The following is a 20,136-nucleotide window of genomic DNA, read 5'->3' as shown; positions in this document are numbered from 1 at the left end:
GCAGCACAAGGTTTACTGGGGAAACCTTGCCAGCACCAGTGGTGTTTCTCAAACTTACCTGTTGATAAGATTTACCTGAGTCACTTGGTAAAATGTGGAATCCTGGGCTTCATCTCAGATCTGCTGACATGGACTCTCCAGGAAGGGAGCTTGGAAACTTCATTTTCACAAGCACCCCAAGTGATTCTTAGGAAGGGACAAGTTTGGGAAACTTGGCAGAGATTACCATTTAGTTTTGCTCTTACCCTGGCTTTGTGGGTGGAAAGTGGGTGTGGAAGGTCTGCGGGCCAAGGTTATTGAAGACACAGACAAAGTGTGTTAGGCGTCTCTGAGGCTCTGCCGAATTAGACCTCTTTTTGGCTCTCTTCTTTTTATTACTGGTAATGGTCAAATGATAACACCATTGGGCACATTGTGTGTGCGGTCTGCCTGCAAGTACCGGCCACATTCTCCACTTCTGTCTGTTCTGGTGCCTTAACTGGGCTTAGTTGAAACTGCAAATACAAGAGAGAGGGAAATACACTTGGGTGAATTTGTATCTGAGAATTTGTTGATAGTGTAACATTCTATCTTAAACATTCACTAGGGAAAGAAACCACTTACAAAACTAAGAACAACCAAATGATTCTAGGTCATAAAAAGCCACCGTGGTTCTCCATGCTGGTTAAGAGAGTAGTTCTGAGCTCTGCTGGAGGTGCTTTTCTCCCCTGATTGTCTCTTCTGTCCTGGCCGAAGTCACACAACACAGCCTGTGATTTTCAGGTTGAAAATTTCAATGGCTTCATTCCTGAAAACTTGAAAAGTGCTGCCTCTTGTTCTACTATACTTAAATTGGATAATTTGTTGGTTTTTCCAGTTAAGTATTTTATAAAAGGTGTGGTTTTTTTCTGTTTTTCATCATGCTTGTATGTCAGTTGCAGGAAAATGTTTTAGACCAGAGATCTTACTATAAATGGACTAATCAAATGCTCTTTTGTTGGTATTGTTGGCAGTTGAATTCAGTGGTCTGAGTCATGACAGGTGAATCTTTGTAGATAGGATGTGAGTTGGTGTTTGTAGCCTAAGCAGGTACATGGATACAGGCAGTTGGGAGGGTCTTCACTGTCCCCACTGTCCCCTTGCACAGTGATCTTAGAAGGCCCAGTGCAAGCAGAGACCTCGGCTGGGCGATGCAGATGGTTGGGGAGTCTGGGGTTGCCCAGCGTCAGTGGGACCTGAGTGTCGTGTTGGTGTCATCAGCTCAGATGTACAGGGATCCGAGAAAGCTGATTAGTCCAAGGATAGTCATGTTCTGTAAAGAGATTCTTGCTGTGATCATCTGTCTAAATTGTGTTGAGGCTAGAGATGTAAACCTTTTTAAAAATTCAGTATTTTGAAAAAATTGATTTATGGTGAAGGTACATGTAATAAATGTGATACAAAGTTAGGAGGTTTTACTAGAAAGCCAAATCTTTGTTTTAAATTAAAATAAAAAGAACCTTTTATTAAAAAGTTTCACAGCAATTTGCATTCTCCAAAGGGTAGATCTAAGTCAGATTCTGGCCCAGCCCTAGATCCAGCCCTAGCTGGGAAATTTCGAGGAGAAATTCAGATAGAAATCCTACCCTCCTGTATTCACAGCCTAATTGGTATCTGTTCACTTCCGAAGGTCTTTCCTTCCTTGTAGTTCTTAATATTTGTCTTGATAAACCAAACCACCTAGGCTCCCATATTTTCTCCATATTATTATATAAAATTTCAAGCATACAGAAAAGTGGAAAGAAGTCATGTATCCGCATCTCACTATCTCGATTCTATGGCACTTTGCTATATTCGCTTTATCACATATTTATCCATCCTTCTATCTTTCCTTCAGTTCATCTTTTTTAAATGTGTTTCAAGGTAAGTTGCAGTCAGTACCTTGTTGCAATAAGCATGCATTGCACTATTTGTTTAAGGTGTTCTGTCTCTCAACTCTTCGTTTTGAGATAAGTTTAGACTTGCAGAAGAGTTACAGAAGTATTAGACTTCTCTTAAATCCTTCACGCAGGGACTTCCCTGGCGGTCCAGTGGTTAAGACTCCACACTTCTGTTGCAGGGGGCACAGGTTCGATCCCTGGTCAGGGAACTAAGATCCCACAAGCCACAAGGCCAAAAAAAAATCCTTCACCCAGCTTCCCTTATGTGGACAACCTACATAACCATAGAACAGTTATCAAAAGTAGGAAAGCAATATCGTGGAAATGTTATTAACTGAAGTGCAGTCTCTGGATCTCACCGACTGTTCCACTGCTGTCCCTTTTCTGTTCCAGGATCAAACACAGGACCCCAGTTTGCACTGAGTTGTCTTACCTCCTTGAGTCTCCACCCTTCTACAGCAGCTTGTCCCTCTCCCTGTCTTTTAGAACCTTGACACTTTAAAGAGTACTGGTCAGTTATTTTTTAGAATGTCTCTCAGGATGGGCTGGTCTGATGTTTTCTCCTGCTTAGGCTGAGGTTACGTACTGCTGGGAAGGGCAGCACAAGGTGATGTGCCCGTCTACGTGCATCACGTCAGGGGCACGTGATGTTGATGTGTCCTGTTACTGGTGACGTGACCTGGATCACTTGGTTGAAGCGGTTGTCTGCTAGTGAATAATAAATATCCTATTCCTGCTTAAACTTCCTCTCACTGATTTTAGCATCTGTTTGTGCATTTTGCCTGCAGCAGTTAGTACTGTGCTCTAGCGGTGATTTTCTATTTCCTCATTCTTCCTGTAAGGAATCATTTGTGTTATATTATTATACTTATTGTTGTATTTTTAGCCCTTATTTGTATTAGTATGGACTCGTGGATATTTATTTTATTCTTTGGGTTAGTCTATTACTATTATTTATTTTGCTGCTCATGTTATTCCAACTTTGGCCATTGGGAGCTCTTTTCATCCCCCACCCCACCAAAGTGCCAAAGCACTTTCTTACTTTGGGGCACCACAGATGATCCAGGCTTGTTTTTTCCCCTGCACCAGCTGTGGAATCAGTAATATTTAGAAAACAAGATCTGGGTGCGAGGCGTACCCATTACTACTGAGGTTTCACCTCCTCCAGCTCCTCTCTGGACAGAGCCAGGAAGACTGTATGTAGGTGCACCAACCCATACGTACACATGTGATGATTATTTCTCTATCAAAAATCATGAGTTTATACATGTACAGTAGTTTCAAAATTGCTAAACCGTACCCTGTGAGAAGCAAATGTACCAGAGTGCAGTGTTTGTGTACAGTTCTTTTTGTGTTTAGCCTGAGAGTCTCCACTCGAAACAACATTCTTCTCACAGTTACTTAAGTCAGCTCCTTTTTTCACCTCTCTCTCGTTGTGGTTCGGTCATGCTTTTGTAATACAGTTAGATTAGTTTTATCACAGTTTGCATTTCATTCCCCCCCACCCACAATTCCGGTTGATTTTTTTTTTTAAGTATATACATAAAATTCATTATCTGTTCGCCGCATTGTAGGATGTTTGGCAGCATCCCTGACCTCTACCCACTAGCTGGTAAGGTCCTAGTAGCACCCCACTCCCCTAGTTGTGACAACCAAAAATGCCTCAAGACATTGGTATGTTGGCAAAACTGCCCCAGTTGAGAACCAGAGGTGTGGTTCTCACAGTTTTATTTGTCTAATTTCAGCAGAGAGGTGGAAACTATAAGTGAAAATCAAATAGGAAATTGTAACTGTTGCATGTTGTCTGCTATTTCCACCAAGGCTTTAGCATAATTAATCATAGTTATTTTAAATGACCTGTCAGATAGTTGCAGCATCTGTGCCATGTCCAAGTCTGGTTTATTGATTACTTGCTGTCTTGATGCAGTGAGCTGGATGTATTGTTTTTTCTTGCTTTTTGTATATTTTATAATTGTCGAAAGCTGGGAATCTTGTGTAGGACAGCAGTTTTATGCCTTGACATGGGCACCTCTTTCCTTCTAGGTGTTTAATGTGGGAGCTTGAGTTAATCTGCTCAGGAGCTGGGCTGGGTTTGAGTTTTGTTGTTGCTGTGATGTCCTCAGTGTACAGCAGGCTTCCAGTTGCTCTGGTGATACTTTGTGTTTAGAGTGGGGCGGGTGCTCCAGAGGATTTTTCTGTGTCTGCCCTAATTTCAGCTTTAAGCTGTCCTTTGCATTGCGTCTCAGGAAGGGCATGTCTCATACTGTCTCAGCAGTTTCAGCTGAGATTTCCTATTCATTTGTTGAGAACATATTTTCCTTTATAATGTTGAACATATTTGCAGTAGCTGCTTTAAATGCTTTTCTGCTAATTCCAACATATAAGTCATCTTTGGGTGGGTTTCCATTTCTTTTTTGAGTATGAGTCACTTTTTTCTTTTTCTTTGTATGTCTAGTAATTTTGGATTGTATTCTGGGCAGTGTGAATCACACATTGTAGAGATTCTGAATTCTGTCTTGTTCCTCTGCAGAAAATTGGTTTTTGTTAGCAAGCAGTTAACTTGGTTCACCTCAAACTCTAACCTCTTTCCTTCAGTTGAAATACCTGTTCAGCTATTTTTCCTTAATTCAACTCCTTGGAATCTGAGTGCTTGTGGATTTCAGAGGTCAGTGGGATACGAGCAGAGTTTATATACAAAATTTGTGACTCTTTCCTTTCTGGTATTTCCCCAACCCCCTTGCTTTCCAGCAGCTTTGGTTGTCCTGAGATATCTCCTCTGCTTCTTCAAGGCAGTGATAAGACCCTGGGTTTTTGTTTGTTTGTTTTTTTTAAATATAAATTTATTTATTTATTTGTTTGTTTTTGGCTGCATTGGGTCTTCGTTGCTGTGTGTGGGCTTTCTCTAGTTGCGTGAGCGGGGGCTGCTACCCTTGGTTGCGGTGCACGGTCTTCTCATTGCGGTGGCTTCTCTTGTTGTGGAGCACAGGCTCTAGGCGCACGGGCTTCAGTAGTTGTGGCATGCGGGCTTAATTGCTCCGCGGCATGTGGGATCTTCCCGGACCAGGGATCGAACCCGTGTCCCCTGCATTGGCAGGCGGATTCTTAACCACTGCGCTACCAGGGAAGTCCAAGACCCTGGGTTTTCTACCAAATTTCATCTGCCCTGTATGGCCTCAGCTGGGGCCTACACTCACACCTATAGTCATAAAACTAGGAAACTCACCCACCAGTTCCTTCCAAATGCAGATTTCTTTCATTTTCTGCCTGCTTTTAGTTTCTCTTCAGTGCTTTTAAGTAGTTGATGTTTGTATGTTTTCAAGATGTCACAGTTATTTTCAGCAGGAACATTGGTCCGTTTGGAACTACTCCCCAATGAGCAGAAGTTGGGTATTTAGGCTCCTATGTTTATTTTTTTAAAGAGTCTTTTTTTTTTTTTTTTTTTAATTTTTAATTTTATTGTATTTTTTTTGGCCACACCACGCAGCTTGCAGGATCTTAGTTCCCCGACCGGGGATCGAACCCATGCCCCTTGTAGTGAAAGCGCAGAGTCCTAACCACTGGACCGCCAGGGAAATCCTTAGGCTCCTATTTTTATTTTTATTTCTTTATTTCTTTATTTCTTTTTTAAAGATTTTTTGATGTGGAGCATTTTTAAAGTCTTTATTTGTTACAATATTGCTTCCGTTTTATGCTTTGGTTTTTTGGCCCTGAGGCATGTGGGATCTTAGCTCCCCAACCAGGGATCAAACCTGCACTCCACATCTTTCCCTGGATATCTCATCGGGTCCTCAAATTGCATGTGTCCTCATCTCTTTCCCTCCCAGAGTCCTCTTCTTCTCTCTTATCTCTGTATGTGGAACCTCCTTTCTATCTCCATTTCCAGGTGGTCAGCAAGTCTGTTGATTCTGCCTCATTGAAGAGCCCTTGAATCCGTGTACTTCTCCCATCTCCCCTGGTACCACCTGGGCCCAGGCTCTCTGCTCTCTGCTCTGGGTATAACTCATCACCCTGCATGCACTGTTGCCCTCCCACCCCCTGCAGCTGGAAGAATGTCCACCCGAGACACCGTCACTGGCTCCATGTTGCCAGTGGGTGAAGGCCACACTCTTCAGCCTGGCCTGCTTTGGCCTTCCAGCCTCGCCAGCCCTCACAGCACTGCTGTCCTAGATTTCCTTTGGTGTCTGCTGAACACTGTGCTGGGAACACACTCTCCTTTGCCTGTATAAAAGCTATTAATTATCCTTCTAGTCTTAACTGAGATGTCGTTTCCCGAGGAGGCCTTTCCGGACCTCCTCTCAAGAGGAGGTCACGTCCCCTGCTGTGTTCCCAGAGCCCCTTGTACTGCTTCTTTCCTGCATCCCTCACGTGCAGCGATTTTTTAAATGTCTGGCTTCCGCTGTAGACTCCGAGTTCCAGGAGGGCAAGTTGCTGCCTTCTTTCCTCCTTTCTCTGACCTTTGCATCATGTCCAGTGCCTGGCAAGTCATGGACACCCAAGTGGTTTTTGTTTAATGAATGGATTAAAGACAAGAATAGCTCCATATGGCAATAGAGTAGACCTGATTACTGTAACGTCAGCTCTCTCCTGCCTGCCACATCTGATTGTGACACACTTATCTTATTTCTCAAAGAGGGATTCGCCGGCAGTTTGACGTGAAGCTGTAATCTAGCCGCTGCTGCAGCAGCAGAGGGGCATGTGCTCGTTCCGTGGCTGGTGTCGCGGGCAACAGTGAGAACACCACCTGGAGCGGCAGGCAGCGCTGTGCCCATTGGAAGGTGCCTCCGAACAGTGCCTTTTTGTACCTTCTCAGAAGAGCAGCGTTGGCCTGTGCCAGGGACTGTCTACTGAGTTGAGACGGATTTGGATCCTTAGACATGCAGCGAGAGCAGGCTGCACTGGGTGGGCGGCAGGTCCGTGCACCGTGCCTCAGTCGCGCGCCTTCCATGTGCCCAGTGGCAGAGACGGAGATGGGGCGCCTCCCGCTTGCTCTCAGCTGGCACCCTCCTTGTTCTGACCCGTGTGTCTCTATAACCTGTCCTCACTCTCCTCATGTGCTGTGTTCTTTGGGAGATGAAGCCTTCAGGGACATGACCAGTCTCGTAACTGTGAAGTGGACATTTGGACTAAATTTAAAATGTTGACTCCTATTTCCTACTCTTTCCACGTTCCACGAACTTTGCTTTGTCTGTCAGTCTTTGTGCATAATGTACTCTTCCTGTGAAGACGAGTGCAAGCACCACGGGGTTCAGAATTTTGGCCGATGCTTGCTGGTGGGCTCTGCACCGAGGCTTTGTTGGTTCAGGATAAGAAAGGCGTAGTGGGCTTCCCTGGTGGCGCAGTGGTTGAGAATCTGCCTGCCAATGCAGGGGACACGGGTTCGAGCCCTGGTCTGGGAAGATCCCACATCCCGCGGAGCAACTAGGCCCGTGAGCCACAACTACTGAGCCTGCGCGTCTGGAGCCTGTGCTCCGCAACAAGAGAGGCCGCGATAGTGAGAGGCCCGCGCACCACGATGAAGAGTGGCCCCCACTTGCTGCAACTGGAGAAAGCCCTCGCACAGAAACGAAGACCCAACACAGCCATAAATAAATAAATAAATAAAATTAAAAAAAAAAAAAAAAAAAGAAAGGCGTAGTGGCTATGGGCTGTGTGAGTCCTGTCTTCTGGAGCCTCCCTCCAGAGTGCTGTGTGATCACAACCACACAGTCCTCACACGCTTAGAAAACACATTTTGGCATGAAAGATGTGCTCTCCTTGAAAGATACTGTGATAGGCCATTACTTTTGGCATCATGATATTCTGAGAGGGAGTATTTTTTAAATTGTTAATTCTTAAAACGAAGTGCTGATGGGGCTGTTTGACTGGTGTCTGGTTGGTCCCGCCTTTCCCCGTCGAGTGTGTTTGCTCTCAGACAAGACTAACTGTCTTCACTCAGCCCAGCCCCATCACATGTCCCTGACACACCGGACCAGGCGGAACACGTCCAGCCTTCCTTGCTTGTTGTCCTGGCCTGGTGACAGCCTCGCTGGGCTTGTCCTGGCCAGGTGACAGCCTCGCGGGCTGGCCTGTGTCTGGGGCACCCATTGTGGGGAGCAGGTGCTGAGGAAGGGGTGTCACACTGGGCCCAAAGGCTGGTGAATTTGGCCGGGCTGAGGGGGTGAGGGAACCACTGTGCCAGGGCTCGGGGGACTGCAGAGACTCCAACCCAGCCTGTGTTCAGCGAGAACAGGCGGAGCTGTGCCCTTGACGGGGAGGCAGGATCTGGTTGTGTCCCTCCTGAGGGTCCTCGCTGCCCTCAGACTGAAGTCCACATGCCAGGCAGTGAGGCTCTTGTCAGTTAGCTACATCCCTGCTTTAGAGCTATCCCCCTGCTGCCCTCTCTGTTCCCCACCTGCCCCATGGTTCACCCACGCTGGGATTTATTGTCCTCTAACTTGAATGTCCTTCTACCTCTGCTCTGAATGTTGTCTGGCTGAATACTGTTCCCCAGCCCTGTTCTCCACTAGTGAAGCCAGCCGTCTGACAGACAAATTCATGTCATTATGCTGCTGAAGGCTTCCCGATGCCTGAAGTCGAAGCAAATGGCTTCTACCTCTGTGGCTTGATAGATATTTTCTTTTTATTTATTTATTTATTTGGTTGGTTGTACCGGGTCTTAGTTGCAGCTTGCCGGCTCCTTAGTTGTGAACTCTTAGTTGCGGCATGCAAGTGGGATCTAGTTCCCGGGCCAAGGATTGAACCCGGGCCCCTGCATTGGGAGCGCAGAGTCTTAACCGCTGTGCCACCAGAGAAATCCCTCTCTGTGGCTTGATAGTGCTTTATCATTCTCTTATTCCAGTTTCCATCCTGACTTGTTTCTGGTTGTAGACACGTATGGCTCCTGCACTAACTGTAGGCACACAGGGCAAGGCTTTGATTTAGTTTGTACTTTTAGACCTAGATGCAGTGGGGGATCTTGGAATTTTGGTTGAATTGCATCAGAGGTAAGTAGCAGTCGGTGGTTTAGAAGTGTTCATCTGTGTTGCATGTCTCATCCCTAGAAGTAAAAGTTGAATGAGATGTTTTCCCTTGGTCCTTGTCTACGGGAGTTGTTTTGTATAAGGGACTCTGTCTGTGGGGAGCCGTTGAGGTGCCCTGGATGGGAAGGAGGGATGAATGAGCCTCAGGGGCAAAGGGAGCAAAACTCACCTTCCTGCTACCTTTACCTCTTGAAGTTCAGGGTCAGGTGTCTTTACTGTGACACTTTCCACCCTGTGTAGAGCATCTACTAAGAACATCTTCGACCAGCCGACCTGCTTCTCTGCCGAGAGTACCTGCCATGGAAAGTGCCAAGACCATCTCAGGTAATACTTTTTATCTGAAATTTCTTTTAAAAAGATTCTTCCAGAAGTTTTAGTGATGGTACCGAGTACTTTCTCTTTAGGTTTATTTAACCTTACTTGCCTCTTTAGCTCTTTAGTTGATTGTTTTTCACTCTGAATTTCCCCTATTGTATCTTACACATTTCATAGAAATCACATTTCGTGGCCCTGATTTCAAAAATAAAAAATAAGAGCTAGATAGTTCCATTCACTTAACAAGTGTTCATTAAGTGCCTAGAGTGGGTTAGAAGATATACTGAAAATATAGGTTCATACAAAGTTGTGTAGCTGTGAAAGGTTAAAATATTTATCCCAAGATGTGTCATGACTGTTTTTGAAGAGTTATTTCAGAGCACACCAAAAATTCTCCAGAAGCCAGATTTTTCCAGTGTTATAGCCATTTTACAGTGATGAATTTGATGGGCTTACTTTTTCGGTCTCCTAGAGCTAACTCTTCAATTTATCAGTGTTCATATTATTTTCCCCTTGTGGCCATTTTTTAACCCTTAATAGCTCAACTAGAAATTGGACCAGGAAAGGAGAGATTCCTATAACCCTGCCTCCTGTGGTTAACGTCCCACTTGTATGTGGATTTAAGTTAGTACAGTTTTTGTACATCTTAGCTGGGTCTTTAAATCAGTGGGAAGTCCAGCCAAAATCACCACCCCCAAAGCCCAGATCCAGAGCCTTTTCCTGTAACAGAGTTCTTCTGATTCTTTCTCAGTCTTTTTCCTCTGTTTGATATAAAATTATCAAAGGTGTTCTCATCCAATTTCCTAGCATACCACTTAAAAGAAACTGCTGATTTAAGGCATACAGAGATCTGACATTGAAAGGAAAAGGCAGAATAATTATAAAATTATGTCAAATATGCAAGTGCATCATTCTGATAAGATCTTGTAATAGGAGAAAGCATGTCTCCTCTTGATCTCTAAACACACTGCTTAGCTGATGCCGAGTTATAGTCTGCTGTGGCTATCCTAAAATCATCAAGAGAAGTTTAGCCAATGAAAGGGGGCAGTTCCAGTCATCCGGGGGAAATTACTGGTGTTTGGCACGATTGCATTACAGCCAGCCCGGGATGATGCAATAATGGCTCCCTCGCATCCAGCATCATCTGAGGTGAGAGACTCTGAGGTCAGGAACCTTGTCTCGCGTCTCATGTCATCGTGGCCAGAAAGCCGCTTCTGTTGTGGCTCCGTTTTCAACGGCTGCAATGGCTGCTTCCACCTCCCAGTTCTCAGGACTTTCGTAATTCCAGCAAGGCGTAGTGCCTTAACACTTTCAAAATAGGACTTTCCTGATGGTTCTTATCTCTCGGTAGCTGACTTGACACGACACCTTTTGCTTTTCTGTTTCGTTGATTCATGTTTTTTAAAACGTGGCTTGGGACTTCCCTGGTGGCGCAGTGGTTAAGAATCCGCCTGCCAATGCAGGGGACATGGGTTTGATCCCTGGTCCGGGAAGATCCCACATGCTGTGGAGCAACTAAGCCCATGCGCCTCAACTACTGAAGCCCGCACGCCTAGAGCCCTTGCTCTGCAACAAGAGAAGCCATTGCAATAAGAAGCCCGTGCACCACAACAAGGAGTAGCCCCCGCTCGCCACAACTAGAGAGAGCCCACGCGCAGCAATGAAGACCCAAGGCAGCCAAAAAAAAAAAGTCTTGACCCAGAATTAAGTGTGGCCCTGTAACAAAGTATCTTTCCTTTCTGTCTCTTCAGCAGTGTTTTTGGCCACGTTCAGAAGGGTTGTGTTGATTTTGGTTGAGAGTGAATGTTGCTTTCGTTAGCCTTTGGCTTTGGTCGTGTTTGTAGTTGAACGCAGGTTTGCGGGGGACTCACTGTGTGCCAGGTGGGTGCTTTGAGTGTTAAGGGTGGATGAGACACACTCCTTGCCTTCAGGGAATGTGGGCTTCTGTGCATATTTCAACAACTGTACCTTTTTTTTTTTGTTTGTTGTTGTTTTTAATTTATTTTTATATTTGACTGTGTTGGGTCTTTGTTTCTGTGCGAGGGCTTTCTCTAGTTGCGGCGAGCGGGGGCCACTCTTCATTGCGGTGCACGGGCCTCTCACTATCGCGGCCTCTCCTGTTGCGGAGCACAGGCTCCAGACGCGCAGGCTCAGTAGTTGTGGCTCACGGGCCTAGTTGCTCCGCGGGATGTGGGATCTTCCCAGACCAGGGCTCGAACCCGTGTCCCCTGCATTGGCAGGCAGATTCTCAACCACTGCGCCACCAGGGAAGCCCCCTACAGTTTTTTAAAATGGAAAAAAAAAAACCTTTCAAGTTATCCGTAAGTTAAAGAGAATGTTAGTTTTTCCTCCTGTATGATAATTTCTACTCTTTTGGGGACCTGCTGAAGAAGATGTCTCAAGAACTCAGCTTAGGGCTTCCCTGGTGGCGCAGTGGTTGAGAATCTGCCTGCCAATGCAGGGGACACAGGTTCAAGCCCTGGTCTGGGAAGATCCCACATGCCGCGGAGCAACTGGGCCCGTGAGCCACAATTACTGAGCCTGCGCGTCTGGAGCCTGTGCTCCGCAACAGGAGAGGCCGTGATAGTGAGAGGCCCGCGCACCGCGATGAAGAGTGGCCCCCACTTGCCGCCACCAGAGAAAGCCCTCACACAGAAACGAAGACCCAACACAGCCATAAATAAATAAATAAATAAATAAAAATTAAAAAACAAAACAAAACACATTCACCTCAGCCCAACATTCCCCCAAAGTCTCAACCCATTACAACATCAACCCTAAGTTCAAAAATAAAAAATAAAAAAAATAAAAAAAAAAGAACTCAGCTTAAAATGTTTTTGCTATAAATTGCATAATGGCTGTTTCTTACACTCAGTGTCCAGACGAAGCAGTGAAGAGATGAAGCGAGATGTCTCTGCACCTGAGGGCGCATCTCCTGCCTCACTCATGGCCATGGGTGCCACGTCGCCACAGCTGTCCCTGTCCTCCTCCCCCACGGCCTCCGTGACCCCCACCACTCGAAGCCGGATAAGGTAGAGGACAGTTAGCATTGGTGCATTTCATGCCTGCCGTTCCTGGCCTTTTGAAATTAAATGATCAGGTTATAAAGTAACGGCATTCGAGCACTGATGTATTTTCATTCTTTATGTGTTATTTAGTGTTTTCTGATCTAGTCTTCTATGCCTAGAATTGGGAAAGATGATATGAAAGTAAAAAAGTAAAGCAAAGTAAGAGAGAATTATTTTCCCCAAGCAGCTGGTGTTTTTGGTTTTGTTTTTTTGTGGGGTTTTTTGGTTTTGGTTTTTTCAAGTAGAGAACAGCTGAGTACAAAAGTAAGTTTAGTGAAAACAGGGTGTGGATAGAGTGTTGGGGAGGCTGGAAGAGGGGAACTCGAGCGAGGCCTTGAGGGTGGTGGACGGGGAGGAAGGTGAGCGTTACTGGTAGGGTCAGTGACTCTAGTGAGTTTGCAGGAAGGCTGAACACGAACTGAAAGAGGGATGGGAGTGGGTTTCAGAACTTTACCGTATACTGACTTAGAAGTTTGAGTAAAAGTGGAATATTTGGTGTCTCAAACTCAAATTATATGCTCACTTTTAAAACCCTGCCCCTCGGGGACCGACCTCTTAGAAGAGTGGTCCCATACTCAGTGTGGATCAGGCAGGTCGGGTGCAGTGGAGAGTGCGGCTCATGCCGCCCTGGCCAAGCCCGGGGGAGCACTGTCCGCGCTGGTGGGCAGGGCCCCCACTCTTCCTGGTCCCCCACTTAGAAGTTGTGAGCCTCCACAAGGTGTCTCCTGGCCTTAGTTTCCTTATCTTACAGTGAAGATGTTACAGGAGAGCACCCTCTGCTCTAGGAGGCTCTTTGCTGCAGCTTCTCATTGTGCCCATAGACTTTACTTGTCTTTGATGCTTTTTAAGCTGTTTCTATAACAAAATGGCCTGTGTGAACTAGAGGAAACCTTTCACAGTGATTGTAGTAGTTACTTTTATTTTGAGTATAATAGGGGTTTGTTTTTTTTTTTTTGGCTTGCCCTTTTGTTTTCATTCATATATCTCACCTTTATCTTCATTCTCATTTCCTGTGATCAGTGGTGTTATAACAAACTTCTTTGAACCCTTTAAACCAGGGCAGCAATCTGGTGGGCAGGTACACGAACATAAAAGTATATTTCTTCAAGACAGCAGTCTAACTGCAAGTTGAAATATTTTCATATTTTACTTTTGGTTCTAAATAAAAATTGGTGCTATTTCAGTGCACCTCTAACTTGAAAAAGCTTCAGTTCTACATGTGTGCTCTTTGATTTCCTACCATACTTTGCAGGATGAATATGGACAGAATAATAGTAAGCCACCTGTAACATCATAACCTCTAGGACAGTTACTGGACTGTTAAGTGTATGGGTCATAGGGCTAGAATCTCCACTTGTGCAGTCATCACTAAAAATTAGACCAGGCTTTTAAGAGTGTGCTGCTTGTCAAGAAACAGGTTGTTTTACAGAGCACTCTCTCTCCAGGTGCTCCTTGGTATTCTGTTCTGCTTCTAGAATAGTTCTTGGAAGGAAGGATTGGGTACTGGAGGAGTTGGTTGTATGCCTCCCCTGCTCCATCGCCAGGGTGATCACAAAATCTTTTTTGATTCAGTGTCTGGTCTGAGATAGGATATTTTTTCTGCCTCCAAGGCAGTTGACAGTGCCCTAAAGTACCCTCCATATAATTTTAAGAAATGAGTAATGTATAGCCATTGATTATTTTTTCCCCCCCAAGCTTCTGTAGTTGGTCTGTCCCGTAGTAAACTCTGAAGTTCCTTGAGAGGCAGGGTCTCTGTGTTGCTCACCACGCCCTGCCCAGCACATGCACATGGCCTGGCACAGTGGTGCTGTGCTGAGAGAGGGTCCTTCCTTTCTTCCCTAAGTGAAAATAAGGAACCCAAGATTCAGTGGTGCTGAATCTTTGCCAGTTTCCATGTGGATAATGAGTAGAGCCCCCTGCAGATGGCAGAGCCCCCTGACGGTGGTGGGTCTGTGAGACCCATAAAAATTGACAGGCAAAATCCAGCGGGTGAAGGTACATCTTGCCATTGGATGCCTCTGAGTGTGTGTTTGTTGTGTTCAAATGTTCTGTTGTGTTTGTTGGATTTCTGGTTTAGAAGGGTGCTCAAATAAGAAATATTTCAACTTGGGTTCCTTATTTTCACTTATCAGGGAAGAAAGGAAGGACCCTCTCTCGGCATTGGCAAGAGAATATGGAGGATCCAAGAGGAACGCCTTGCTGAAATGGTGTCAGAAGAAAACCGAAGGCTATCAGGTAGCCCCATGGTTCTTTTGCCCCAGGGGAGCAGCTGCCACGCCAGGTGCTGACGGCGCAGCTCACCTGAGCAGTGACGAGTCCTGCACTGGGTTCCAAGTCTACCCTGAATGTGGCAGAGTATCCCTTGGATGAAATAAGTTTCTTACCTTTCCAGAGTAGCTAACCTTTACAATACTCTTGTTCAGCTGTTGTAGCACTTTCTCATTTAAGTCCCAGTTAATTGCTTTTGTTAAGGCCTCATCTGGACTAAGAGTGAAAATATATTTATTTTACTTTAAATTAAGATTTTACTTATCATTGGTATGTTTAAAGTTTTCTCTTAGCTTTTTCCCCTTCCTGCTGGGCTGTCTTTGTGCCCTGTCATTTCTCATCTGGACTGTTTTATAGCCTCTCCTTTCTTGCCCTGTCAGTCTCTCTCTCTTTTGTTTATTAACCTTTTTTTAAAAACTGAAGTGTAGTTAATTTATGATGTGTTAGTTTCAGGTGTATAACAAAGTGATTCATTTATACATATATATATATATTTCTATTCTTTTTCAGATTCTTTTCCATTATAGGTTACTACGAGACATTGAATATGGTTCCCCTTGCTATGTAGCAGGACCTTGTTGTTTATCTATTTTATATATAGTAGTTAGTATCTGCTAATCCCAAACTCCTAATTTATCCCCCCCCCAACACACACACACACACACACACACACACACAATCCCCTCTGGTAACAGTAAGTTTGTTTTTTTATGTCTGTGAGTCTGTTTCTGTTTTGTAAATAAGTTCATTTGTATCATTTTTTTAGATTCCACACATAAGTTATATCATATGATACTTGTCTCTGATGTACTTCACTTAATATGATAATCTCTATATCCATGTTGCTGCAAATAGCATTATTTCATTCTTTTTTATGGCTGAGTAGTATTCCATCATATATATGTACCACATCTTTATCCATTCATCTGTCGATGGATATTCAGGTTGCTTCCATGACATTATGCTAAATGAAATGGGCCATACACAGAAGTACAAATATTATAGGATTCCACTTATATGAACTCCGTAGAATAGTCACATTCATAGAGACTGAAAGTAGAATGGTGGTTGCCAGGGGCTGGGGGCAGGGGGTAATGGGGATTTATTGTTTAAAGGGTACAGAGTTTCAGTTTGCAAGACGAAGAAAGTTCTGGAAATGGATGCCGGTGATGGTTATATAACCATGTGAATGTACTTAATGCCACTGAACTGTACACTTAAAAAATAATTGCTTAGCACCCCCCCCCCAAAAAAAAAAAGAAGTAAATGATTGGGATACATCTAGATAGAAAAACCTAGCATGGACATACAAGATTTGAACCATATACTATATACATGAACTGTATACTAATTAGACCTGTGAGACATCTGTTGAACACTCTACCCAACAACAGCAAAATATGTATTCTTCTCAGGTGCATGTAGAACATTCAGGATAGGCTGTATGTTGAGTAATAAATCTCGATAAATTTTAAATTTTAAAAGATTGAAATTTCACAGAGTATCTTTTCTGATCATAATGGAATGAAATTAGAAATTAATAACTGAAATTCACAACATAACATAACAAAACTATGGGAGGTGCTGAAAAGCAGCTCTCAGGGAAATTTATAGCTGTGAACACCTACCTTTATAAAGAAGAAGAATCTCAGGACTTCCCTCACGGTCCAGTGGTTAAGACCCCGCTCTTCCAGTGCAGGGGGTGCAGGTTTGGTCCCTGGTCGGGGTACTAAGATCCCACACGCTGTGCGGTGTGGCCAAAAGATAAAAAAAAAGAAGAAGAAGAAGAAGAAGAAAAATCTCAAATCAGTGATCTAACCGTCAACCTGAAGAAAGTAGAAAAAGAAGAGCAGACTAAGCCTAAAGCAGTCAGAGGAAGGAAGTAATAAAGGTCAGAGCAGAAATAAAGGAGATAGAAGAATCAGTAGAGAACATCAGTGACACCAGAAGTTTGTTCTTTGAAAAGATCAGCAAATCTACAGATCTTTACCTAGATTGACAAAGGAAAAAAAAAAGAGGAGACTAAAATTACTAGAATCAGGAATAAAGGAGAGGACGTTACTAATGACCTTATAGAAATGAAAAGGATTAAAAGGGAATACTGTGAACAGTATACCAACAAATTGTTTAACGTAGATGAATTTGACAAATACCTCAAAATACGCAAACTATAAAAATTAACTCAAGGACTTGCCTGGTGGCACAGTGGTTAAGAATCCGCCTGCCAATGCAGGGGACACGGGTTCGAGCCCTGGTCTGGAAGATCCCACATGCCGTGGAGCAACTAAGCCCGTGCGCCACAACTACTGAGCCCATGTGCCGCAACTACTGAGACCCGCGTGCCTAGAGCCTGTGCTCTGCAACAAGAGAAGCCACTGAAATGAGAAGCCGGCGCAGTGCAACAAAGAGTAGCCCCCACTTACTGCAACTAGAGAAAGCACGCACGCAGCAACGAAGACCCAATGCAGCCAAAAATAAAAATAAATTAATTAATTAATTTAAAAAAATTAACTCAAGAAGAAAGAAAATCTGGGACTTCCCTGGTGGTCCAGTGGTTAAAGACTTCACCTTCCAGCGCAGAGGGTATGGTTTCGATCCCTGGTCGGGGAGCTAAGATCCCATATGCCTCGCCGCCAAAAAAACAAAACATAAAACAGAAGCAGTATTGTAACCAAAAAATTCAATAAAGACTTTAAAAATGGTCCACATCAAAAAAAAAAAACTTTAAAAAAAAAAGAAAGAAAATCTGAGTAGACCTATAGCAACTAAAGAAACAGAATTAGTAATCAAAAACTTTCAACAAAGAAAAGCCCAGGGCCTGATGGCTTCACTGGTAAATTCTACCAAACGTTTAAAAGAAGAATTAACAGCAGTCTTTCTCAAACTCTTCCAAAAATAGAATAGAGAACATTTCCTAATTCATTCTGTGAGGCCAGTATTGCCCTGATAACAAAGCCAGAAAAAGACATCACAAGAAAACTGCAGACCAATATTTCTTATGCAAAAATCCTCAATAAAATACAGACAAACAGAATCCAGCAGCAAATAAAAGGAATTGTGCACCATGACCAAGTCGGATTTATCCCAGGAATGCAAAGTTGGTTCAACATATGAAACTTAAAGTAATACACCATGTTGTGGAATAAAGGGGAGAAACCACAAAATCATCTCAGTGGATGCAGAAAAAGTGTTTGACAAAATTCAAAACCCATTCATGATAAAAAAAAACACTCAACAAACTAGGAATAGAAGGGAACTTTCTCAACCTTATAAAGGGTATCTGTGAAAACCCACAGCTACCATCGTACTTAATGGTAAAAGACTAGGTGCTTCCCCCCCAAGATCAGGAACAGGAAAGGATGCCCACTCTCACCATTTCTACTGACATTTTATTGGAAGTTCTCGCTAGGGCAGCTGGGCAAGAGAAAGAAAAAAAGGCATTGAAAAGGAAGAAGTAAAACTATGTCTATTTGCAGATGACATGATTGCTATCTAGAAAACCTTCAGGAATTCACATAAACACCTTTAGAGCTACTAAACAAATCCAGCAGATTTACAGGATACAAGGTCAATATAAAAAGCAGTTGAATTTCTCTATACTAGCAGTGAAACTCTGAAAATGAACATAAGACAACATTTCCATTTATAATAGCATCATAAAGAATAATATATCCCGGGGAATTGCCTGAGGGTCCAGTGGTTAAGACTCCTCACTTCCACCACAGCGGGCATGGGTTCGATCCCTGGTCCCTGGTGGGGGAACTAAGATCCTGTGTTCTGCGAGGTGAGGCCAAAAATAATAATAATAACATATCCGGAGAAAAGCATGGTTCGGAAGGATACATGCACCCCAGTGTTCATTGCAGCGCTGTTTACAGTTGCTGAGACATGGAGGCAACCTAGGTGTCCATCAACAGATGAGTGGGTAAAGAAGATGTGGTACGTATGTACAATTGTATGTTACTCAGCCATTAAAAAGAGTGAAATAATGCTGTTGCAGCAACATGGATGGACCTGGAGGTTATCATACTTAGTGAAGTAAGTCAGAGAAAGACAAATATATGGTGTCGCTTATATGTGGAATCTTAAAAAATGATACAAATGAACTTACTACAAAACAGAAACAAACTCACAGACTTAGAAAACAAACCTACATTACCAGGGGGGAAGGGTGGGAGGGAGAGATAGACTGGGAGTTTGGGACTGACATGTAAACACTGCTATATTTAAAATAGATAACCAGCATGGACCTACTGTATAGCACAGGGAACCCTGCTCAATATTCTGTAATAAGCTAAATGGGAAAACAGTTTGAAAAAGAATAGGTACATGTATATGTATGACTGAATCACTTTACACCTGAAACTAACACAACATTGTTAATCAACTATACTCCAATATAAAATAAAAATTTTTAAAAAAGAATAAAAGACTTAGAAATAAATTTAACCAAGGGGCACAAGGCTTGTACACTGGAAACTACAAACATTGTGAAAGAAATTAAAATCTAAGTAAATGGAAAGATCCTTTGTTCATGGATTAGAAGTTTTTATACATGCTACAAAGTGGATGAATCTTAAAAATATTATGCTAAGTGAAAGATGCCAGACATAAAACTCCATCCTAAAAGACTTCAGTCCTCCATACCTGAAAGCGGGGGTAAAACTGATGCTCTCAGCTTTGCCAAGTGGCAAGAACATCAATGCTGTGGCTCCCAGTTTGATCAAGGACTGAAATCTCGAGCATAAATCAGTATTGCCCAACCCTTTACATTTTTTTCTTTAACATCATTTTTTATTGGGCTGTACTTCACGTAAGATAACAGTTCACCCATTTAAAAATGTACATTTTAGTGTCTTCACAGAGTTGTGCAGCCATCACCACAATTAGTTTTAGAGAATTTTCATCAATCTGAAGAGAAATCTTGTACCTGTTAGCAGTCCCTCCCCATTTGCTGTAGGCAGCCACGGATCTACTTCCTGTCTCCATAGACGTGCCTGTTCTGGGCACTTCATGGCACTGGAATTACACAGCGTGTGGTCCTCTGTGGCTGCCTCTTTCATTGAGCATAATGTTTTCACAGTTCACCTGTGTTGTAGCATGTTCTCCACGTGTCACTCCTTTTACGACTGAACAGTATTCCACTTTGTGGACCACCTGTTGTCGTCCCATCATCTGCTGACGCCATCTGGTTGTCATGGCCGTTACATACGATGCTGCTGTGCACACTGCGTACGAAGGCTTTGCATGGACATAAGTAATTTTCTCACCCTCCTGTCTGTCTTTTACTTGGCTGCCAAAGTGGTTTGAAATTGTGATCTGGTTATTTCTCTTTAAGCTGCTTCTCCTTTGCCATTTGGTTAAAGCCTCAAATCCTTGGTGTGGAGAACAAGACCCCTTACAGTTGATCTGGCCCCTGTGTAGTCTTATCGGCTTCTCCACAATCACACCTTGGCCACTGGTGCCCCCTATCCTGTCACTTCACCCCCTTCATCTGGGGAGTGTCTGCTCCTTCAGCTTCGAAGTCAGCATCTGTGCAACGTTGCCTTTGCCCTGCTCTGCCCCCGC

General features: G+C 43.7%; 1 protein-coding gene across 4 annotated transcripts in view; it reads left to right on the top strand.

Annotated features, from left to right (window-relative positions):
* Positions 1-20,136, top strand: part of SPECC1L (sperm antigen with calponin homology and coiled-coil domains 1 like) — a 120,790-nt gene that overhangs the window by 69,029 nt on the left and 31,625 nt on the right. For all 4 annotated transcript variants that reach the window (XM_057526558.1, XM_057526556.1, XM_057526557.1 and 1 more), the window contains 3 exons: positions 9,158-9,241; positions 12,108-12,264; positions 14,433-14,535. In XM_057526558.1, coding sequence (XP_057382541.1) covers positions 9,158-9,241; positions 12,108-12,264; positions 14,433-14,535 — 344 coding nt within the window. The remainder of the gene's footprint in view (positions 1-9,157; positions 9,242-12,107; positions 12,265-14,432; positions 14,536-20,136) is intronic.

This window comes from Balaenoptera acutorostrata, chromosome 13, assembly GCF_949987535.1.
Source record: "Balaenoptera acutorostrata chromosome 13, mBalAcu1.1, whole genome shotgun sequence".
NCBI classification, from domain to species: Eukaryota; Metazoa; Chordata; class Mammalia; order Artiodactyla; family Balaenopteridae; genus Balaenoptera; species Balaenoptera acutorostrata.
The sequence above is the reverse complement of the archived record's forward strand: the minus strand, read 5'-3'. Positions and strand labels throughout refer to the sequence as shown.